This window comes from Giraffa tippelskirchi, chromosome 10 (genome assembly GCF_054371585.1).
Source record: "Giraffa tippelskirchi isolate mGirTip1 chromosome 10, T2T-mGirTip1v1.2.pri, whole genome shotgun sequence".
NCBI lineage: Eukaryota > Metazoa > Chordata > Mammalia > Artiodactyla > Giraffidae > Giraffa > Giraffa tippelskirchi.
The window spans coordinates 158,708,204-158,732,948 of NC_137284.1; the positions used below are offsets into that span (position 1 = coordinate 158,708,204).

At 45.5% G+C, this 24,745-nt stretch overlaps 1 protein-coding gene across 3 annotated transcripts in view; it reads left to right on the forward strand.

Moving 5' to 3' along the window:
• Nucleotides 1-24,745, forward strand: part of DPP6 (dipeptidyl peptidase like 6) — a 774,296-nt gene that overhangs the window by 504,204 nt on the left and 245,347 nt on the right. For all 3 annotated transcript variants that reach the window (XM_081537115.1, XM_081537116.1, XM_081537117.1), the window contains one exon: nucleotides 8,063-8,137. In XM_081537115.1, coding sequence (XP_081393241.1) covers nucleotides 8,063-8,137 — 75 coding nt within the window. The remainder of the gene's footprint in view (nucleotides 1-8,062; nucleotides 8,138-24,745) is intronic.

Here is a 24,745-nt window from a genome sequence, read left to right on the forward strand (position 1 = left end):
GCCATGCCTGGCAAGCATTTCCGCCCCAAGCTGACTAAACTTGGCACCAAGTCAGAGCCGTGAAGGAAGAATAGCCTTGTTTTGTCCATAATTCAGATGGTCAACACAGGCACCAACAGTGCCCAGTGAAATGTTTTGTTTGGCCCACAGAGTAGGTTTGTACAAACTCAATGTCCACATTTCTGGCTTTGCTCTAAAAACTGGAAGATCTGGCAGCAGCAAGACATACTATTCTCACAGATAACAGATCTGGCTGATGGGGCCGGGCAGCTGACCCGTCCCCAGAGTAACCACAAGCCCTGGCTTCTGACCAGACTGGCCTCGGGGTGTCAAAACTTTTAGCCTACAACCAAAAGGGTGGCCTGAAAAGTCCGCCTCTTTTGCGCGAATCCTGTGGAAGGCTGTGGTCCACAGCGCCTGTGTGTTCTGTATTTCTTCCCGTGCCTGCGTGGTTCAGCACATCCTCCTGTCCTTTTCTGTTTCTCCTTTGGTGTCTCCGATGACCTCTCCCTTTATTCCTGATTGTCTCTTTTTCTTTCTCTCCCTCTCTTCCTCCCCTCTCTCTGTCTACCTCTCATAGGACAAGACAGAACAAAAAACAAAATATTTTTTACTTATTTTAATTCTCATTTTCATTCTGTTTTTAACCTTTTAAATTGTATATACTTGTATATATTCAACTTTATAAATTGTATAATTTAACTTTGTAAACTATTTTCCAATGTTTATTTTCTTTGTTTCTATTTAAAATTTTTTTATTGAAATGTAGTTGATTTACAGTGTTGTCAGTTTCTGCTATACCTCAAAGCGATTCAGTTATATATATATATATATATACACATATATATAGGCTTCCCTAGTGGCTCAGATGGTAAAGAATCTGCCTGACATGCAAGAGACCCAGATTCAATCCCTAGGTCAGGAAGATCCCCTAGACAAGGGAATGGCAACCCCCTCCCTTGCCTGGGAAATCCCATGAACAGGAGCCTGGTGGGCTACAGTCCGTGGGGGTCACAAAGTCAGACACAACTGAGCAACTAACACTTTCACTTTCATATACAGACACACATGCCTCTGTCCCTGTGTGTGCTCAGTCGTGTCCAGCTCTGCGGCCCCACGGACTGTGTGTGTGTGTGTGTTTATGTGTGTGTGTGTGTGTGTGTGTGTATCCCAAACTCCCAATCCTTGCCTCTCCTGTTTATATTTTTAACATAGGGGAGTAGAAGATGTTATATCAATCCTCATGTTTTTTGAAGACCTGAAAACACATCCAGTTGCAGCTCCGTCTTTGTGGCCCCAGACCCGTTCCTCTGTAGGTGAGGGTGGGCTGATGCTGCCCTGCGGTCACACCTGCATAGCGCCATTCGCCCTTAAGGAGTCTTCTCTGAGCAAGACCCTGGGCTGCACGAGGAGGTGGGTGGCGGCATATGGATTCATAAAACACAGTGTCTACTTCTGGGAAGCTTTCAGCCCAGATACAAAAGAAGTCAGCATTTGAATGAAATATATTCCAAGTTGCGGTCCCATGTGGGACGGGAATAAGGAAGGAAAGGGTGTGGGTACTGACAATAGATGAGGTCTTGAAGAGGGAGTGTTCCAGCCACCCCTGGTGGGTGACTGTGGTCTGCAGACCAGTGGGAAGTGGCATCCTCACAGCGTGAACAGATGGAGTTAGGAGGATTCTGGGTAGACCGTGTCGAGAAGTTGAGACCTGGTGAGCTTGTCCGGGAGGGGCCTGCAAGGCTGTGGCTTAAAAGTCCTAGAAAAGAGCAAATCTCATGTGTGGTACTTTGTGGGTCCTCTTTACTCTGTTGGAGATTGGAATGGATGGGATTTTCAAGGACAAGTGTGTGTTTTAGGAAAGTAAGTCTAGACTCCGGTATGAAAGGGTATTTGGAGAAGAGAAAGATTCTAGGTCAGCAGCCCCCAGGGGCTGCTTCAGGTCCAGATGAAGAGAAATGACACCCTAAATGGAGAGAGAAAAGCAGAGATGGGATGGGTTTACGTCATGTGGTGGAGGGGGACTGGGAAGACTTGGAGACGCTGTGTGTGCAGGCAGGTGAGAGCTGAAGCAGAGGTCTGGGTCATCTGGGGGATCTGAGCCTTGTTGATGGGAGAGTGGCCATCTCAGGAAGTCGGAGATCTCGGTCCGGAGATGTCAGGCCAGGTGGACAGATGGCCAGGGAGACTTTGAGGAAGAGGATGTGCAAGGTTTACACAGGATAAATCAACTGATGATTGATGTTTGAGTGCTCACAGTGCGACCAGAATTATCATAAACACGGTATATATATTGTCTTATTTAACTAAAATCCTTAGGAATCTTGTGAGTGGAAGCACTTACTATTTGTTTTATCAATAAGAAAGCTGAAGTTTATGAAGGTTAAAATAATTTTTTCTGAGTAACATAGCTGTTAACTGGGACTCCTGAGAGCTGAACTCAGCTTTGCCTAATTCCAAACGAAGTTATTTTTAAATTGCGTAAGGGATCCAGACGCAGCGTTTGCACCCACAGGGATCCAGACAGGACCGAGGCCAGCATCGTGAGACTCAGAAGGGTGCCCAGCTTCAGATGCATTTTCATATCTGTGGTCCCCCATGGCATGTCACAGGATTGCTCCTGAAGGCGACCTCATGTTGACTAAAATAAAGATTACAGATGCAAAATAGTGCATCTGCTTAGCATAATGCGGAAATCGATGATGCATCTAAATGCTCAGAATGGTCCATTTTCAAGGTCAGAGGGAACTCAGCTTGTGAAACCACCTGGAGACTTGTCTCAGTGGTCGAGCTTTTATCATCCTTTCATCCTGTTCTCTAGCAACTACGTTTCCAGGTTTTCTCCGGCTCTCACAGGCAGTGCTGGGAGCAGCACCCAGGGCTGTCTGATCCCCCAAAAAATGATTTCTAGGTGAATGAGGGGCCCAGATACAGGCTGTACTACCTGGTCCATGAGTTCCCTTCTTCCTCACTGACCAGGGAGGGCGACATTACAGTTGTCCGTCTGTTGTCTGGTCCGCGCTTCCGTAGGGGCGCACTGCGTCCCCGTGTGTGTGTTCAGTCGCTCAGTCGTGCCCGACAGCGTCCTCTTAGAACTCATTTCATCTGGTCACTGTTTGGCTTTTGTTTCATCATTACCAATCTTGTGTATTTTACCTGTGGATTCGTTTTTTCCTTTATGAGGAGATTGTTTTCACAGAAGAGCCTGTGGGTATGTTGATGCTTTCTGCTCTTCGTCTCCCCTCTGTTACTTGGTAATTTGAAGCATCCTATCAATTAATTTCCTTCTCTCCCGCACGGCCACCTTTCCTTCTCTGCACTTGTCATCACAGACATGTGTATCTAGTAAAACACTTTGGATATGCATCTCACCAGAAACGTGACCATATACACACACACACGAATCATCATCTGTGTAGACCAATATTTTTTAAAAGTTAGAAAAGTGTTACTAAAACATTGTGCCATTGACAACTAAATAGCCCCAAATAATGCAAACTGTAAACTATACACTGATCTCACTAGCGAGCATAAATACAAAAATTATAAATAAAATATTGGCAAGTAGAGTTCTGTCATGTATGAGAACCATAATGTTCTCTGAACGGTAAAATGTTATCATGACAACAGTATTCAGGTGTCAGGAAATCAATCAACAAAATTCACTACAACTGCACAGTAACAGGAAAATACTTATAATTATGTCACAAGATGCTGAAAGGGCATCTGATAAAATTTATCAACCACTCCTGATAAAAATTCCAGGTAAGATAAGAGTAAAAACTGCTTAAATATGATAAAAACTATTTACCATAACCAATGACCAAAGAAAATCTTTCTAAATGGCAAACAATAAAACCATTTCAATTATAGTCAGGAAGGAATACTCAACATCACCGTTAATATTTAATATGTTCTTGGATGATGGGAAATGCAGTATATAAGCAAACTACATGCTGAGTACAGGAAAATATATCTCTTTTCTGATAATACAATTCTACTTCAGAAAACCTAAAAGACATTATTTTTTTAACTACTGTAATTAATAAGAAAATTTATTAACATAGCTTAAATACATAAATAAATCAATACCTTCTCTATTCCTTAACATGAGTATCTAGAAGTAGAAATGGAGAAAATATTCCATTTATAACACAAAAACTATACAAAGACCTAGGATAAATCTAAGAAAAGCATTAAGAGTTAGAATAAAGCAAACTATAAAATCTTGTTGAAGATTTGAAAAAAAATAAAAAGATTCAATGTAATCTTAAAAGTATCAAAAAGCAGAGACATTACTTTGCTGACAAATATCTGTAGTCAAAGCTATGGTTTTTCCAGTAGTCTTGTAGGGATGCGAGAGTTGGACCATAAAGAAGGCTGAGTGCCAAAGTATTGATGCTTTTGAACTGTGGTATTTAAGAAGACTCTTGAAAGTCCCTTGGACTGCAAGGAGATCAAACCAGTCAGTTCTAAAGGATATCAACTCTGAATATTCATTAGAAGGACTGATGCTGAAGCTCCAATACTTTGGCTACCTGATGCGAAGAACTGACTCACTGGAAAAGACCCTGGTGCTGGAAAAGATTGAGAGCAGGAGGAGAAGGGGACGGCAGAGGATGAGATGGTTGATCTTGTCTTTCATATGCTTTCCATGGACATGAGTTTGAGCAAGCTCCAGGAGATGGTGAAGGACAGGGAAGCCTGGTGCGCTGCAGTCCATGGGGTTGCAAAGAGTCAGACACGACTGAGCGACTGAACAATAACAACAGCAATGTAATCTTAGGTGAGAATACAGTGTTTAAAATGTTAATTATCTTAAAATTGATATAAAACTTTAACATAACCCTAATTAGAACTTTGAAACAATTAGTGCTGAAAATTTGATAAAATATTTTAGTCAGCATACATAATATAGTCAAAGTTATGGTTTTTCCAGTAATCGTGTATGGATGTGATAGTTGGACCATGAAGAAAGCTGAGTGCCAAAGAATTGATGCTTCCAAATTGTGGTGCTGGAGAAGACTCTTGAGGGTCCCTTGGACAACAAGGAGATCCAACCAGTCAATCCTAAAGGAAATCAACCCTGAATATTCACTGGAAGGACTGATGCTGAAGCTGAAGCTCCAATACTTTGGCCACCTGATGTGAAGCGCTGACTCATTAGAAAAGACCCTGATGCTGGGAAAGATTGAAGGCAGAAGGAGAAGGGGACGGCAGAGGATGAGATGGCTGGAGAATCAAACACAACTGAGTGACTGAATTGACTAAAAGCTTGCATACTATTCTATGGTGTGGACTTATCTTCACTCACTCAGTCGTTACTAAGGGTACTTACAGCAGATTCCTGTTATTCATGGCAACTATATTTCAGAAAGTCTCCACAAACACTATTCCTAGGGGATATACAGGAATAGGTTCCTGGAAGTCTTGGTCACAGTAAAGATCACTAATCCAGGTGAAACCAGTTGCTTTACAGTCATTTCCTTGCTTTATTGTTGCATGAGAAAACGGAGATGAAAGTTGTGCAGGGTGACGTGATTTTCAGCTATAGTTAAACATCTAATGTTTGTATGTGGTCATAGGATCATTTGTAGAGTGATGCATGCCAAGCTGACAATACTGTGCTCTTTTACTGGGTGTGTGGAGGTGACGGAATTCCAGTTGAGCTATTTCAGATCCTGAAAGATGATGCTGTAAAAGTGCTGCACTCGATATGCCAGCAAATTTGGAAAACTCAGCAGTGGCCACAGGACTGGAAAAGGTCAGTTCGTTCCAATCCCAAAGAAAGGCAATGCCAAAGAATGCTCAAACTACCGCACAATTGCACTCATCTCACATGCTAGTAAAGTAATGCTCAAAATTCTCCAAGCCAGGCTTCAGCAATACGTGAACCGTGAACTTCCAGATGTTCAAGCTGGTTTTAGAAAAGGCAGAGGAACCAGAGGTCAAATTGCCAACATCCGCTAGATCATCGAAAAAGCAAGAGAGTTCCAGAAAAACATCTGTTTCTGCTTTATTGACTATGCCAAAGCCTTTGACTGTGTGGATCACAGTAAACTGTGGAAAATTCTGAAAGAGATGGGAATACCAGACCATCTGACCTGTCTCTTGGGAAACCTGTATGCATGTCAGGAAGCAACAGTTAGAACTGACATGGAACAACAGACTGGTTCCAAATAGGAAAAGAAGTATGTCAAGGCTGTATATTGTCACCCTGCTTATTTAACTTATATGCAGAGTACATCATGAGAAACGCTGGGCTGGAGGAAGCACAAGCTGGAATCAAGATTGCCAGGAGAAATATCAATAACCTCAGATATGCAGATGACACCACCCTTATGGCAGAAAGTGAAGAACTAAAGAGCCGCTTTATGAAAGTGAAAGAGGAGAGTGAAAAAGTTGGCTTAAAGCTCAATGTTCAGAAAACTAAGATCATGGCATCTGGTCCCATCACTTCATGGCAAATAGATGGGGAAACAGTGTCAGACTTTATTTTTTTGGGCTCCAAGATCACTGCTGATGGTGATTGCAGCCATGAAATTAAAAGACGCTTACTCCTTGGAAGGAGGGTTATGGCCAACCTAGATAGCATATTTAAAAGCAGAGACATTACTTTGCCAACAAAAGTCCATCTAGTCAAGGCTATGGTTTTTCCAGTGGTCATGTATGGATGTGAGAGTTGGATGGTGAAGAAAGCTGAGCACCGCAGAATTGATGCTTTTGAACTGTGGTGTTGGAGAACACTCTTGAGAGTCCCTTGGACTGCAAGGAGATCCAATCAATCCATCCTAAAGGAGATCAATCCTGGGTGTTCATTGGTAGGACTGATGTTGAAGCTGAAACTCCAATACTTTGGCCACCTGATGCGAAGAGTTGACTCATTGGAAAAGACCCTAATGCTGGGTAGGATTGGGGGCAGGAGGAGAAGGGGACGACAGAGGATGAGATGGTAGGATGGCATCACCGACTCGATGGACATGGGTTTGGGTAGACTCTGGGAATTGGTGATGGACAGAGAGGCCTGGCGTGCTGCAATTCATGGAGTCGCAAAGAATCGGACACGACTGAGCGACTGAACTGAACTGAACTTACTGGGTGTGTGGAGAAGGAAATGGCATCCCACTCCAGTATTCTTGCCTAGAGAATCCCGTGGACAGAGGAGCCTGGTGGGCTGCTGTCCATAGGGTGGCAGAGAGTCGGACACGACTGAAGCAGCTTAGCGTGCGTGCATGCGTTACTGGCTGTGAGGGTCTGTGTATAGCAGTGGGAGTGCTTCAGAGCAGACAGACAAGTTGAAGGGAAGCACAGAATTTTTGATTATTTCATTTATGTAAAATCACCTGTGTGCTGTGAAGGAATTTGAAAGAAAACACGATAATGAGTCCTCTATCCACTGACTTGTGACTCAGTGTCCATGGAGGTGCAAAGGCAGGTTGCCAAATCAGGTGTGGAATGTGATTCTATTTTAGGAACAAATCTGCTTAGTATAAGCTTCTAAGTATACGAATGAGCAAAGGAATGTATGCTTCAAGATGTGTGTTAGTTGCTCGGTCGTGTCCGACTCTTTGCGACCCCATGGACTGTAGCCCACCAGGCTCCTCTGTCCATGGGATTCTCCGGGCCAGGATACTAGAGTGGGTTGCCATTCCCTTTTCCAGCGGATCTTCCCAACCTGGGTCTCCTGCATTTCAGAAGTAAGCTTTACCGGTCTGAGCTACTAGGGAAGCCCATGCTTAAAGATACAGAGAGGTTGGGAATCTTGTGGGAAAAGAATTGTTACTATGTTTATTTCCATCGACTTGTTTCAATAGATACAGTATGTTTTGTTGAAATTTGAAAAACAACAAATAAGGTGTAAAAACAACATTATGTAACTGAACGTTATTCCATTAGCCAAAAAAAGGACATAGCCATTTTTAATAGACTTTAGCAAGTTTGCTGCAAAGGAATTTTATTAATAAATTTTTAGGATGGCACCATCAGGCACAGTCTCAGTGCAAGATTTTGAGTTATGCTTTATGTAATGTTTTAAAATTCTTTGTTATTTTTTTTCTTTTAGGAATCATTAAGAGCCATCAGATATGAAATATCTCCAGATAGAGAGTACGCTCTTTTTTCATATAACGTGGAACCAGTGAGTACTCTTCTTTCCTATTTATAGAAATGTGTTTCTTTATTCTATTACCTTATTTATTAAGTATTTTTCCTTGAATTCTATTCTTGCTGATCTTTGAATCCTATAATAGTTAATGGGTTCTGGGATAGTCTCCTTTTATGCTACACTGCCACCTAGGAGAGAGGAAAGGTATGGAAATATTTTTAGCAGAGAAAAAAAAAATCACTCCTTTAAAGGCCTATTTCATAGGATTTCTTTGGTATCAAAAGGTTGTCTTTTTATAGATTTATTTTACCCTTTTGTAAATTATTTTTCTTGCCGTTTTCTCAATCACGCCATACATTTTATCCTAACAACAAAAAATGACTTCCAGGTTCTCCTAAATTAAAATCAAGTGTTAATTATCTCCTGGAATCACAGTATTCTAGAGAAGACTTGAACTGTCACTTTCTTTGTATAAACCCTTGTTTTTAGCACTTCCTATATGAATCTCCCATAAAATTTCACCAAAATTTTTTATAAAATCTCATCCTGGTGTTTGGCGGCATTCTAAAACTGGGTCTCTCTTCTTTTTAATGTACTAATATATTAGAATTCATTTGGCTCTTTAAATTGAGCGAGAGAGGGCAATGTATTTCTTTAAGTGAAACAGATGTTTGGCTTGCAAGAGATTAGCAGCTTTAGAAATATGCATCGGTGGAACTTTATTCTCTGCCAAATAAAATGTAGAATTCCACTGCTTTCTAGTTCTTTTGAGACTATTCTAATTAGAGTTTCATGAAGCTTCTGTGAGATGTAACAGAACCTGCATCATCATTCATGTCTGAGTAGCTCCTTGGTGAGTTTGAAAGAATCTTCCCCTGGCATGAGCCGGGCAAGCTTGTTGATTTACACACCAGTGAGGAAGCTGGGGTTTGCATGGAGAAGCAACTCTGATTCTAGACATTTGAGAATATCTTTTCAAAGTAACTTGACAACTGGATTCTTATTTCTTGACAACTGGGTTTCAGTCTCAATTAAAACTTCAATTGGAGATTTATTTCCTCCAAAAGTAGATCTTTTTAAATTCTCCATCTTCAGTTTTCCATTTACTCGCTTGAAAAATGTCCATTATGTAAAAGTCTTCATTTTCTCCATCTGAATCCTTTGGAACAATCAGTCATCTTCATCTATTTGATTAGGGAAGTCAGTGAACTTGACATACTAGCTTTGGGACTCCACACATCCTGCACCCAACCCTACACACCTCTGAGTGTGATGGCCGCGGCTTATGGTATTCCCGGCCCTTTTACCACCCTTGGAAGCTGCCAAAAATGACACCTCCACCCTTGAACAAGAGAAGAATCCCAGTAGATATTTGAAGGACTTTTGTAGGAATGGGGAAATGAGTTGCTCTGAGGAGACAAAGCCAACACCCAAGTGAGAAAAGCATCAAAAGACAGATTTCAGGTCGTCTTACTCGAAAGTCTTTTAATAATAGGAGGATCTCAATAGTGGGATGAGTTGCCATGTTTGGTAATGAGTGTCCTGCTCCTCGAAACTTCAAATCAGAGTTTGTATTTGTTCTTCAGACTCTTGTAGAGGAGATTCTCCTACCTGCTCGTTTGCAGTGCCTGGGACCCCGTGGTTCTGTCCACCATCGAGTTCTCCACCACCCTCCTCCTTCCTGCTGGTGCTCCTCGGGGAGCAGTGCCTGCGGGTCACACTGCAGCTGATGCCATTTTGGGAAAGAATAGTTTGCTAAACCCGAGTCTCCATCATATAGAACACAGGCTGTAAACAGACACCTTGAGCTAACGCTCTCTCCCTGCACAGCATCCGTTGGCCTTTGGAGTAGAAGTGTGTTCAGTTTGATTTCTCAGTTGAGGGAAAATGTAAAAAAAAAAAAAAATTGTACTGATTTAGCTATATTTTCAACTGTAAAAATGATCAAAGTAACAAAAAATGTGTGCTATATTTTAAAAAATCTGTAGAACTGGCTATTTTTAACTTGAATCAAAGAAGTAACCCTTGATAGTTTCCAAGTGCTGAGTGTTACTGAGCATGTGGCTGTCCAAACAACCTGCCTGAACTGTGTATTTCTTTCTCTCGGTCATTCGGACTAGGTGCAGTGTTGCGTCAGTTCCCAGTTGTTTGACGTAAGCTAGTTTTATTTGCCCGTTTTTAATGTCGTCAGATGTTGATAGAGCAGGAGGTCTTTTATGTCCTGTCCATCCCCTCGGGATGTGGCCCAGGACCATGTGTGTATTTTTGGTGCTGAACAGATATGTTTGTGGCATTACTTTCGCTCTGAACTTCTTAGCTCTGGATCAAGATTCAAAGTGACTTTTTTAAGTCCTTGAAATTCTATCAAATACACAAAAAGAAAAACAAAATTATGTCATGAAAGAAAGAGACCCCTATTTGCGAAACATTTTAGTAACATTCCACGTTTATTCTGAAAATAGGGGGATCTTGCTAATTGGCATATCTCTTTTTCCTGCTAGACTCTTACAATGTTATTAATCTTATAGCTTAACTAACGGCCTTGAACATCCACAAATTAGATAATTTTTAACTGTGTCACCCATAGGCTTTTTAAATGGTCTCAAAATTAGTCTTTTTAAAAAATATAAAAAGTTAGCAGTTAGATTTGAGAAAGATAAACCCAAGCACAGTTTTCCAATTTTTCCAGGCCTTAGATGCCTGTAGATCCATAAATGTCTATAGAACTGAAAAGTAATAAACAGTGTAATGTTTTTATTTATGTGTACCAGTCCTGAAGCTTGCAAAATATGTTTATTTACACCCTCTCACTTCTGCTCAAAAGACCACTCCTGCCCACAAAGAGCCAGTATTTCTGTTATTTTGTTTGTTTTACTTGTAGAACTTCATAACATTTCTCGATGTATCGCTTCAAAGGGTTCTCTTGAAACTAAGCTAGATATTGGGGGATAGTAATTTTTTTATTTTTAGTTTGAAAGCTGTTTTATTAACTACACTAGCTCAGTTGGTAAATCATCTGCCTACAGTGCAGGAGACGCGGATTCGATTCCCGGGTTGGGAAGATCCCCTGGAGAAGGAAATGGCAACCCATTCCAGTACTCTTGCCTGGAGAGTCCCATGGACAAAGGAGCCTGGTGGGCACAGTCCAGGAATCGCAAGAGTCGGACACGACTTAGCGACTAAACCACCACCACCAACTAAACTGTCCTAATAGGAGTAAATTTCCTTAAAGTTATCTAATTAGAGCAACCATGTTCCTTCATATTGAAGTATATTTGGCAAATGTGAAAAGTTTCTAAAACTCTTAGGGGAGGAGGGGAAAAAATTAAACCTTGATATCTTAGATCATTTAAAAATATGAATACATTTTGTGACTTTCAAAGAGGAAAGAGAAATTATATCTGGAAAATATTCCTTCTTAGCAATTATTTTCTAAAAGAGCCAGTGAATATTTGTGGGAGTTTTGGCTGCAGTGTTCACAGGAGATGCTGCGCTGTGCTTAGGCACTCAGTCGTGTCTGTCTCTGTGCGACCCCGTGGACTGTAGCCCTCCAGGCTCCTCTGTCCAAGGGGTTCTTCAGGCAAGAGTACTGGAGTGGGGTGCCATGCCCTCCTCCAGGGGGTCTTCCCCACCCAGGAACTGAACCCCACTTCTCTTACTCACAGGACACATCTGCTGAGGGAATATGATAAGTTCCTTCCTTCCTTGTGTGGCTCCCAAATCAGATGGGCCGAGAGGTGTGATGATAGCCTCTATAGAGGGCTGTGTTTGGGGCAGGAAAATGAGTTCTCATTGGTCCTCTGCAAGTGACTTTCTGATGACCTCAGGTGGCCCAGACCTCTGTGGTTCTCCTGCCGGAGAAGTGGAGGAGCTGTCCTGTCCATTACTGAGTTAGGGATGTTATGAAACCAACATGGAGGATCACTGGGTTACTGTGTAGATTAAATTCATGATATAAGAAGATGCCTAATCCAGATGTCGAACATCGTGGGTTCTATTGATGTAACTTCTCGCTATGATTTTTTGTTTTTAATACGATACTTTCAATATTGGTGGTATAAAGACACTATATAAATCCAGAGAAGTGCAGTATTGCTACCATTCTCTTAGGCACCCAAGTGAAAGCTTACTTTTTTTTTTTAGTACTAACTACTTCCGGAATCTCAAATTTAGCAATAAAATTAGAATACAGAGAGAAATCATTAGGCCATTAAATGGGGATATATGTCTCTTGCTGTACTGGTATACATCTTAAAGAGCTTTTTAAAGTTTTGTGCTAGAAAAGGAGAGTGTACAAAGAACAACTGTTATGTTCTTCCTGGAATCTAGGGATTGTGTATTAGCAGTTAAAGAAGATACCACTTAGTTGGGGAAGTTACTCGAATCATCTGTTATTCTAAATACAGATGGTGGTTTGTGGAGGTAGCATGCTTCTATCCATACCCAGGTGTCATTATTGTCAGATTTTTTTAAAATTTATTTTATTAAACTGGAGTTGATTTATAATGTGTTAATTTCTGCTGCACAGCAAAGTGTTTAGGTGAGATATATATGTGTGTGTGTGTGTATATATATGTGTGTGTATATATATATATTTTTTCTCCTATACTTCTCCATTATGATTTATCACAGGTTACTGAACATAGTTCCTGTATACAGTAGGGCCTTGTTTATCCATCCTGTCTATCATAGTTTATACCTGCTAATCCCAAACTCCCACTCCCTCCCTCCCCTACCCTCACCCCCTTTGTCAAGTGTTCTGTCTCTCAGCATCCTCAGGCAGCCCTGCCTGTGGTCTATGGCACAGAGGGTCTAGAAACCCAAATGTGTGTCTTGATCAGCCTTGGGCACCTTTCCTTCCTACAGAGGCAGAAAGTGGCAGTTTCCTTGCACTTTTTAGGTGTCTAGTGCTTAAAGCTTTGAGCCAAGTCACAGACCTACTTGGTGACGCAGGAGCTTGTGGTCCCTTGGCTTCTAGCATCTTTCCTCCTCGGTGTGGGGGAGGGGTCCACAGCCCCACGGTTCTTGATTCCCACCCCCTCCCCCGACGGGCATCCTGCTCAGACCTGAGATAAGGTGGTTTCATGCTGAGTTTCTTACAGGAATTTGAAGCCGTTTTCAGATCTAATAAATTGCTACCCTTTTCCTGCCCTTGTGGTAAGTTTATGCAGCACATTTTGCCATCTAAGGGACCATGAACTTTATAATTCATGTGAAATTTGAAAAACAGCCATATACGCATTGGTCTGGTCAAACCTGTCTGATTTAAGGTGAACCTCAGTGGAATTCTAGAATCTCCAATACCTATGTCTAAGAGAGTTAAGCTTTTTAATTTATTTTTAATTGAAGGATAATTGCTTTACAATATTTCTTTGGCTTCTGCCATATCAAAAAGTCTACAAACAATAAATGCTGGAGAGGGTGTGGAGAAAAGGGACCCCTCTTACACTGTTGGTGGGAATGCAAACTAGTAGTGCAGCCACTATGGAGAACAATGTGGAGATTCCTTAAAAAACTGGAACTAGAACTGCCATACGACCCAGCAATCCCACTGCTGGGCATATACACTGAGGAAACCAGAATTGAAAGAGACACATGTACTCCAGTGTTACATTGCTGCACTGTTTACAATAGCTAGGATATGGAAGCAACCTAGATGTCCATTGGCAGATGAATGGATAAGAAAGCTGTGGTACATATACACAATGGAATATTACTCAGCAGTTAAAAAAATGCATTTGAATCAGTTCTAATGAGGTGGATGAAACTGGAGCCTATTATACAGAAAGAAAAACACCAATACAGTATATTAACACATATATATGGAATTTAGAAAGATGGTAACAATGACCCTATATGTGAGACAGCAAAAGAGACACAGATATAAAGAACAGACTTTTGGACTCTGTGGGAGAAGGCGAGGGTGGGATGATCTGAGAGAATAGCATTGAAACATGTACATTAACATATGTGAACTAGATGACCAGTCCGGGTTCGATGCATGAAGCAGGGCGCTCAAAGCTGGTGCACTGGGATGACCCAGAGGGATGGGGTGGGGAGGGAGGTGGGAGGGGGGTTCGGGACGGGCACACGTGTACAAGCACGGCTGATTCATGTCAATGTACGGCAAAAACCACCACAATACTGGAAAGTGATTAGCCTCCAATTAAAATTAATTAATTAATTAAAAACAACTTGAGACTTTATCATCACAAGGGATTGGCTATAAATTATTAAAACTAAACTTATGGACTGACTTCACTCTACTGCAACTCAATTAATGTAATTCTGAGCGCGTGAGTTCCTATTCGCAACCACTGTGGTTACTGTTGTGTGCTTCCGGTATTGACCACCAGCCAGTTAGAAGAACTGATGAAATCTTTGACCCATAGTGGCTAAGAGAAGGGAACTGTTAACTCTTCAGCTGTTGAACTAGATCTTTCTGCGTTGTTTGCAAGCCTTTTCTGGACCTTCCTCAGGGAACCAGCCGATCCCAGTGGTTCTTGCCAGATGAGTCCCTTACATGTTTCCATACGTCAAGGCTGAGGTCAGCATTGCAGGGAGGTATCTGTCTCCATCTGCGGCTGTCCTCAGATCCAGCTGTGAGGAGGTGGGTTGTGGTCACTGGCATTTCTGCAGCTGTGGGGATGGTCCCAGTGGGACTCATTGCCTTCAATGTGGACGCGGCCCCAGAACCCCTGGAAGGGCACCAAACCCCCTCCAACACTTCTCAGGAGCCCCTTTGTTCTGTGATTAAACCTGGAGTCTCAATTCCAACCACCTTCCCTACAGCAGCTGAATTTACAAGGGAAACTGCTCACCTTGATTTGCTAGCATCCTGGTATGTTGCTTTTTAACTGTTGAAGGCTGGGTTGTCTGGGGCTCTTCCTCTGTTGGGTCATTGGAAACTGTCCCATGACTTTTGCGCTGTGTGCTGTCACACAGCTCGTGAAGCACTGTGTGTGGTTGTACGGGGCCGTGGATGTCCAGCAACTGGTCAGAGTTTTCAGGAGCCTCTGCTCAAGGCTGAGCCAACGTCTTGATTCCACTCACTGTCTCTGGAGGGAGTAAATTCTTCCTGTGCCTGAAGTTCGGTCGTGGTTGATGAGTTTTGTTTGTTTTTGAAGTTAACACTGCTTAGCATTTCGGGGGATTGTTGTGGTGGTGTTGTCTTAACACAAAACTGGTTCGAAATGCGCACACACAGAATTTCAGTTTTTCAGTTTCTCTGTTTTGTTGTTATTTTTGTTTGTCTTTCCATCCCAGTTTCAGAGATAGATTGAAAAGCACAGAATTGGACATGGGAAAAATGTGGACCTAACAGTGCTTCTTTCCTCCACAAAATGCAAACATTGTTAAGGCAATTGTGTGTGTGTGAGAGAGAGAGAGATGATGCTCCAGACAGAGGAGAAGGAGGGCTGAACCGACCTGCACACTCTATGGGGCCAAAGGTACTGATTGATATTTTGCAGAATAGTTTCTGTAGGTGCTTGAAATATTTATTTTTACAAAAAGACGCTTTCTGGGCATATCCGCAGGCAGCAGGAAAGTCCTAATGAGGCCACGCATGCAGCTCTGGGAGTGCAGCTTGAGTGACTGTAACAAGTGATAGCCTGTGTGTAGTGACCTGTGGCGTGCCCCCTGACCTGTGGCATACCCTCTGACCCATGGCATGCCCTCTGACCTGTGGCGTGCCCTCTGACCCGTAGTGTCCCAGACCAGCCCTTTGACCTGGCATGCCTGCGATTAAGAACAGACATTAATTGGTCTCTGTGCTTCTTCTCTGGCCCTTCTCCAGCCAGATAAGCTTCAGACATGTACGCAAGATCACGTAGATCTCTCCCTGGCTTTCACCTTAGACTGATGGCCTGCTCCTCTGCAGGGAGGCCCCAGACGCCTCCGCTTGCTCTTTGCAGCCCTGTCTCTGTCTGCTGCCCCCTCTGACCTCAGGGCCTTTGAACCCACTCCGCCCTTTCCCACCGTCTCTGGGACTTTCTGCCCACGGGGAAGGGACACCTCCTCCAGGTGAAGGAAGAAGCTTGTCTGTAGGTGAAGAGGCAGTGGGGCTGTTGAGTTTCTCTTGACGCATCCTTTTATTTTTCCCAGTAACACATGAGGGTGATGGCAGAGGAGCGGGGCATCTGAAGAGAGCAGAAGGACCCGCTGGCCCCTTCCCCTCCAGGGGCTGGGGGGCGGGGGGCCAGCTGCAGGGCTTGTGTGGATGAGGGTTTTGGGAAGGCGGGCCTCCAGGTGGTGCCTCTCCCTGGAGCACTCAGGGCTCCAGCGCCCCCTCCACTGTTTGGGGTCCTCTGGGGCTGGAATTCGGCAGGTGAGTGAAATTGGGAGTTAAGGCTGTTTTCAAAGGAGTGATTATTGTGAGGGACCGTGGATGCTCACCTGTTCACGGTGGGAAGTGAAGCCCAGAGGAGCCACAGGTAGAAAGTGGAGGAGTGTCTGATCAGAAGTCTGGAGGGGAGGAAATGTGGGCAAAGGCAGCGGATGGATGCAGTGTGGACATCAGAAAGGGCATGTGAGACGCTGCAGGTGATGTCTCGGGATAGCTAAGCCAGTGGAAGAAAGAGAAGACAGGTAGGGGGCTCAGGGCACTACCAGTGTGGGGAAGACGTGCTGGAGGCTGGGGGCGTGACCTGGGACAGGAGGCAGGATTTACCGGTGGGGGGGGGACTTTTCTCCTGCATCTTCCAGCCCTCGGTAACCAGGAAGGTTAGGGTGAAATGAAGAGACAAAGAGACGCTCCAGGGGAGAGAGGGTGTTGTGATCTGTTGGGAGCCAGTGTCAGTGAGGGCGGGAGCAGGGAGGGACAGCTTCAGGAAGAGCCGCCAGTCAAAGGACCAGCGACTCGGAGGACACGGGAAGGGTTTGAGAAGCAGGCCACAGGCCAGGGTTCGGTGGTACCAGTGGATGCTGAGCATCTGCAGGAAAGGGCGTTGGGGAGGGGGCTGCTGCACTTCCGGGCGGCGGTGACCTCATCCAGGCTGTTCTCAACGACTGCGGGCTGGAGGAGGGTCTCTGAGTCATCTCAGTTAACCAGCCAAGTTGTGTCATTAGTAATGAAAGAAATGGAGGAATGTAAATGAGAAGAGCGGGTTTGCGGAGTGACACAGGGCGGCGTGAAACAGAGAACACTTAATTGCTTTTATTGTGAATGGCCGTCACTGTAATGTACCGAGGGGGAGAAGGCCTCAAATTCTTGGTAAAGATCTGTTCTTCAGTTCCAGTTTAATAGTCCATCACTGTGGGTGAGCTGCGTAACAGCAACTGTATGCAGAGACTCGGAGCTGATTAATATGGACAGCAGTTGTCTGCAGAGATTACTGTGGACCGAGCCACTGGGCCTTCCCAGTGACAATTAGGGCTCAGAGACTCATTATCTCTGCTTGGTGGTTAGGGCATTTTTATATTTCTAAAAACTGAAGGAATTTCATCCTTGTTGTAAGTTAGGACCAGTTCCATTTGTGGTTTTCAGCTCCAACTGCCATCAGAGAAAATGATTTAACAGAATGGTATGAAGGTGCTGTTCATAGCATTTCCAATAGCACATGCTATTGGAAATTTTAGCTCAGCGGTAGAATCAGACAGCCCATTTCTAGAAGCAAGCTAGGACATGCTCTTGCTTTTCTTCTGGGCAACTAAACTTATTATTTTTATAATAATAGATAGACTTTCTTGAATGTCATTTTCAAGAGTTTATTGGGTTCCACTTCTTCCTTGGTGTTTTCTGCAACGAGTAGGCTGTATAGTTGGAAAAACTCCGTGATGGCCTCTGTGGATGATACAGCAAGTACCCTGGGAATTTGGAGTTTTATTGAACAGTAGGTTTTAATTTTCTATAGTGTTTTCCCTTATTAGCAGATCGCTTACTCCTGAGTGGTATTGTCACAAAAATCCCAAAAGCAAGAGAGGGAGTCTCCAGGCTCACTCTGTGGTGTGGTAGTGAACACCAGCATCTGGACTTGGCGGGTTTTACTGATACACCTGCCGAGATGGGGCTTCCAGCCAAGTCAGTAACCAAGGGTTTTGAATCTGTAGAAATCAACGAGCAGAAACAGTGTGTTGCTTTTGTGTTGTTGTTGTTGTTGTTCAGTCACTAAGTCATGCCGGATTCTCTGCGACCCATGAACTGCAGCACACCAGGCTTCCCTGTCCTCCACTATCTCCCGAGTTTGCGCAAACTCAAGTCCATTGAGTCGGTGATGCCAACCAACCACCTCACCCTCTGCCGCCCCTTCTCCTCCTGCCCTCGATCTTTCCCAGCATCAGGATCTTTTCCACTGGAGAAGGGAATGGCAAACCACACCAGTGTTCTTGCCTCGAGAAACCTGTGAACAGTGTGAAAGGTGTTGCTTGAATGATCCTAAATTGGGTGCTGCCATGGGCGTTTTCAGTGACTTGCCTCCACTGTATGGTGGTGACAACTTAACAGGCAAAAAGTGTTGATGTTTGCAGGATTTCCCGTGTGTATAGTGTGTGTGCTTGTGCATACATGCGTGTGAAGGGGTGAATAATTTCACTAAAGGTGAGAGGAGACGGAGGACAGGGAGTATGCAGTGTTATTCTTGCTTCAGAACTGCAGTCTGCTGTATGATGGAGCAGGTACACACGGGAGGGAGTCACCCTGTGAGGCAGAGGGAACATGCGCTAGCCAGCATCTCTCTGTCATCTAGCTCCCTGCCTGACTAGGCATCCAGAGCTTTGAAAGGTTCTCTCTTTTTTTTTTTTTTTTTTTGCTTCCAAAAGCTACCAAAGATAATTAATCATCCAAAGAAGGAAAACCTTTGCTTAACATGGGAATGAGAATATATAATGAGACTGAAACCCACGAGTAGATTTGGTAGATACTTAGCTCTGATTACATAAGTCCTTGGATGAGGCAGTAAGAAAGGATTAATGAGAGCATCCAGAAGTCTAATCTGCATCATGTCACAACTGTCATTTTTACTGGATTGCCCCTGGCCTGAATTAACCAACAGCTTCGGCAACCTAGAGACTGACTGCCACCAGGGAGCCCCAGGGAATGAGGCATGAGGGTCGAGCCTCACAGGAGGACCCGGCAGGTCCTAGGGCCAGCCCATCCACAAGTATTTAAATGCATCGGCATGTATTAAATGCACGTTCCCTCGGAACCCGTGAGGGAAAGAGGATATTGAGTGATCGCCCAGGAAGGATTAGGAGGGCTAGAGCATGGGAGATGCTTTGAATCACAGTATCCCTCTGTACACAGCAGCAGGAGCAGAGAGAGGCAGACATAGCAACGAGAGCGAGTCATCAGCATGACCTACATGCGTGCGTGCATCCTAAGTGACTTTAGTTATGTCCGACTCTTTGTGACCCCATGGACTGTAGTCCGCCAGGCTCCTCTGTCTCTGGGATTCTCCAGGCAAGAATACTGGAGTGGGTTGCCATGCCCTCCTCCAGGGGATCTTCCTGATCCAGGGATCAAACCTGAACCCGCGATTCTTATGTCTCCTGCATTGGCAAGTGGGTGCTTTACCACTAAGGCCACCTGGGACATCCCAGGTAAGGATAAACTCCCTCTGTGTCCTGGAACAAGACCCTTAGGAGAGAGAAAATTTCCCAGGGATGAGCCCCGTTATCAGATGCTAAGTTTCTCAAATTAGAAGTATTGGTACTGCCTTAATGAAGAGTCACATTGGTTTAGGGCTTCAACGTATGAATTTTGAGGGGTCATAACTTATTCTGTAGCATCAAACCCCTGGTTTCCCCAAATTCATATTCTTCTCATGTTCAAAATACATTCCTCCGGTTCACAGAGCCCCCAGAGTCTTAATTCATCTCAACATCAGCTGTAAGTCTCAGTCCAGAGGCGCTTGTCAACATCATCTCCATCAGATGTGGTGAGACTCCAAGCATAATTCACCCCGAGGCTGAATTCCTCCCCAGCTGTGAACCTGTGAAACCAGACAGGTTGTGTGTTTCCAAAACACAGCAGTAGGACTAGGATGGACACAGGATAGACACTCCTATTGCGAGTGAGAGACGGCAGAGAGAAGAAAGGGGTCACGGGTCCAGGGATGCCCAGAAGCTAGCAAAGCGAGTTCCTTTGTGTCTTAGGGCTTGAGGATCATCTTCTCCGGGTCCATATACTGCCTCCTGGGCCTGCTGGAGGGGCAGCGTCACCCTCATGGCTCTCAGCAGGGGGAGGGGTCCTGCCCCCGAAACCCTAGGCGGGGCATTCTGGCCACACACACTGGAGAGGTGGCCCCAGCCCTGAGTTCCATCTGCTGCCATGTGGCTGATTACACTCGTGGTTCCCACCCACACCAGCTCCCTTCTCAGTAGGTCTTCAGAAACCTGGAGGGTGAGAACGAACCTTCTCACTTTTCACGATGGGGACAGGCTGAGAATTTTCCAAGCCTTTCGGTTCCGCTTCCTTTTTTCTCGACCTTTCCTTCCTCGGTTCCTCTTGCCTCTTTTGCATTTCACTAGGAGCACCAGGAGGACCCGGGCTGCCACATCAACAATTCAGCCTCGTCAGCTGAGTTTCCAATTTCATGGCTCACAGCTCCATCTTCCAGCAAAGACTGGAACACAATGCAGTCAAAATTAGTTGCCGCTTTATAACAAGAGGTGCTTTTCTTCTCCTTTCCAACAGCATCTGAGACCTCGTCAGAATGGCCTTTCTACCTCTGACCTCCCTGCAATGCAGGTTTTTCCTGGCAGGCACCGTAGAACTCTCCAGTCTCGGTCCGTCACCAAGTTCCAAAGCTGCTTCCACATTTTTAGGGATTGGTTAGGGCAGCACCCGCTTCATGGGGCCCACATCAGTGCTAATCAGCTCAGGCTGCTAGGACCGAAAACTGCAGAGTGGCTCAAACAACAAAGGTTAATCTTCTCAGTTTTAGAGGCTGGAAGGTCAAGGTCCTGGCAGATTTGATTTCTGACGCGGGCTCTCTTTCTGGTTTGTAGACTGCCACCATCTTGCTGCAGGCCTTTCTTGGATGTGTGTGTGTGCAAACTCACTGGTGCTTTTTCTTATGAGCACACCAGTCTTATCAAATCAGGGGCCTCCCCTGTGACCCCATTTAACCTTAATTGCATCCTAAAAGGCCCATCTGTAAATGCAGTCACATTGGGGGTTGGGGTTTTCCTGTATGAGCTTGTTGGGGACCCATACATTCAGCCCCATGGGCCACCCTCCTCTGGCCTCCCTGGCTGGTCCTCTTGGCTGAACCAGAGGTTACTCACGGCTCTCTCCTCCGTGGACTCTCCCGGTCCTGAATTCCCGAGGCTTCCGTGGGTGCTTCTCCAAGCCTGCTCAGTTAGGGCGCGTCCAGGGCACAGATGTAGCTGGTTCTCCTCTGGGTCCTGGCCTGGATCGTCTTCCTGCTCAGGCAGCGTCCTCACCCTGGGCAGTTTTGTCTGAAACCACAATTGCTATGCAGGCTGTGGGCACCCCCCAAAATGTGATCCACAGACTAGCAGCAGACGTGTCACCAGGAAGCTTGTTAGAGACCCTGAATCTCGGGCCCCTGCTCACACCTTCATGAGTGGGAACCTGCGCTTGCAGGGGAGACCGCCGTGACCCGTGCGTGTGCTGTTGGGGTTGGAGACGCGCTGCTCTACACAGCAGTGCCTCCCGGTCACGTCTGGTCCAGGCCCTCATCTGGCCTCCAGACCACACGTCCTGCTGCCTCCTGGGACCTCAGACCCAGGGTGTGCAAACTGATTTCATTAACTGCACCCCCAAATTGGCTTCGCTTTCTGTGTTCTGCATGTCAGTGGGTTGGGACGAGCACCACCAGCCCCTAGGTCCAGGGCCCCAAGTGTAGAACTTGTGTCTCCTATCCCCCCACCACCAGGCCTGTCCACTTCAGTCTTCCTCCACTGCTGCTCCCTGGGGCTAATATTCATTTGTGTACTAAGAACTGAGTTGCCCTCCCAAAGGGCATCTTTGTCTCAGGCCTCCCTCCCGCTGTACGCAGCCTTAATCTGTCCTGCAGCCTGCCCTCAGGGTGATCTTCGAGGTACCAGTCAGCTTATCCCAGTCTCCGGTTTACAGCCTTTGGGTTCCCCTCTCACTTCCTGCTCACATCCTTGATGGCGCCTTCAGGAAGGGGTCCTTTTTGGTTGGACACATCTCCACCTGGGACACCCAGACCTGTTTCAGCACCTTAGTGACTGGACCTCCGTCTTGCCTTTGGCCTTTGCTCTCCCTGCCAGCAAAACCACCTCCCCATCACCCCAGAGCTCCTCCATGCCCCACTGATTCCTCCCTTAGGAAGAGTGTGCAAGAGAGCATTAGTGACCCTTGCACAGACCACAGGGTCCACAGCACTTTACAGTTTTCCAGTCACACGCAGGCTGATCGGTCTCCACCCTCACTGGACTTGAAGACCCTCACAGGGAGCCTTGCAGCCTGGCTGTCCCATATGGATCCCTCACTATGACTCAGTTCACAAAAGGAAGAGCCCCCCTTGGCCCCCACTCAGAAGCTTGTGATCACTCAGGCTTCCTGGGCTGTGAATGCATGGGGCAAACCACGTCACCCAGGAAGCTGGTCATGGCAGTGACCAACATCAGCCTCCACGATTCCAGCTTCCTAAATCAAATGCACTTTTGTTAAGCCATGCGTGTACCAGAGGTGTTCTGCTGGATTATTTTCTAAAGCCTCTCGTGCTAAGGCAGCTTTTAATGTCAGAAATATTCAAGAACCCTTCACAGCTGACTCTGTAATTATTCAACTCAGAACTGCTGCCCTCGGTGGACTCCGGTCTTGATGCTTCTCAACCCACCTGCAGTATCTCCTGGATTTCAGTTTACATGGAACAGGATGAAAAATTGGTTTCTCTTTCTCATTTAAAAAAAATTTTTATTGATTTATTTGTTTATTTTTTGTCCGTGCTGAGTCTTCATTGCTTTCTGCGGCCTTTCTCCAGTTGTGGCAAGCGCGGGCTACTCTTCATTGTGGTCTGCAGGCTTCGCATTGTGGTGGCTTGTCCTGTAGGAAGAGCCTGGGCTCTGAGGTTTTCAGGCTCAGTAGCTGCACCTCCCAGGGCTCTAGAGCACAGGCTCAGTGGCTGTGGCACACGGGCTTACTTGTCTTCTGGGATGTGGGATCTTCCCAGACAAGGGATCGAACCCGTGTCCCCTGCATTGGCAGATGGATTCTTATCCACTGCACCATCAGGGAAGGTCCTTCTTTCTCATTGTTAATGTTTATAGCTGCTGGGGGTGTACAGTTCTCTGAGTTTTAAAGCCTGTGTAACCACCACTGTAGATCAGGATGCTGAATGGCTCCACCCCCGGTAAATGTCCTCTTGAAGCCCCTTTGCTGTCTGGCCCTCCGTCACCCTCGCCTCTGGCAACCATGGATCTGTCTTCGGTCCCAATGATTTGACCTTTTCTAGAATGTCATGCAAATGGCAACAAACAGCATTTAACCTTTCCAGAGCAGCTTTAAAGAGGAGAGTATGTTTTGATGTCCAAATATGGTGAATATCTGAGGCTTCTTTGGAATATTGTTACCTTCACCGTCTAGTCAGAGCTATGGTTTTTCCAGGAATCATGTTCAGATGTGAGAGTTGGACCATAAAGAAGGCTGAGCACTGAAGAATTAATGCTTTTGAACTGTGATGCTGGAGAAAACTCTTGCGAGTCCCTTGGACTGCAAGGAGATCCAACCAGTCAATCCTAAAGGAAATAAACTCTGAATATTCACTGGAAGGACTGATGCTGAAGCTAAAGCTCCAATACTTTGGCCACCTGATGTGAAGAAATGACTCACTGGAAAAGACCCTGATGCTGGGAAAGATTGAGGGCAAAAGGAGAAGAGGGCAGCAGAGGATGAGATGGTTGGATGGCATCACCGACTCAATGGACATGAGTTTGACCAAACTCCAGGAGATAGTAAAGGACAGAGAAGCCTGGCGTGCTGCAGTCCACGGGGTCGCCAAGAGTCAGACATGACTTAGCGACTGAACAATAACAACACCGTCTAGAAGTGTGCAGTGTTTTAGTTGAAAGAACTTATTTGCTGTTTGGTGAGACACGTGACTCCAAGTTCAGCTGTGAAAGATGTGGTGACCTACCTTGTCCTTCGCTTTGATGTTGAAAATCCAACAAGCCTTTCTACGCTGTACCCTCTGCATGGGGTGGGGTGTCTGCTTGTGGAAAGTCTGATGAGAATGAGGAGAGAATTCCACAGAGGAAACAAGACAGAACTGAGCCGAGTCATGGCCTTGTCTCTAGGCAGGGATTCCAGGGGGTTGTTGGGGTGGGGGGTGTCCTTGGAGGGGGGTGGTTTCTAGGGGAAGCGGAGCTGAGCACAGGGGGCTGAAGCAGGGGTCTGACCCAAGTTGTCAGGTGAAGAAATAGGAGGGGGAAGAGGCATTCCCGAAGGGAACCCCATGAGCGTATGCTCAGGGTGAGATGTTCCTGATGGGCATGGGCAGGCGGCCTCTCCCTGGAAGTCACAGACCATCGGCTCTCGGGTCTCATCTGGCGAGTGCGTTGTGTGGCCACTCTGTGCCTGAACTGAACTGAATCGCCTGAGTGGCTCTGCTCGCCTGGACCCTGTTCCTCTCCCGCCGGGTCTGTACCCCCACTGGCTCCTGCCGAGACCACTGCTACAGCCCCCTTCCACTCCCCCGCCCTCGTGCC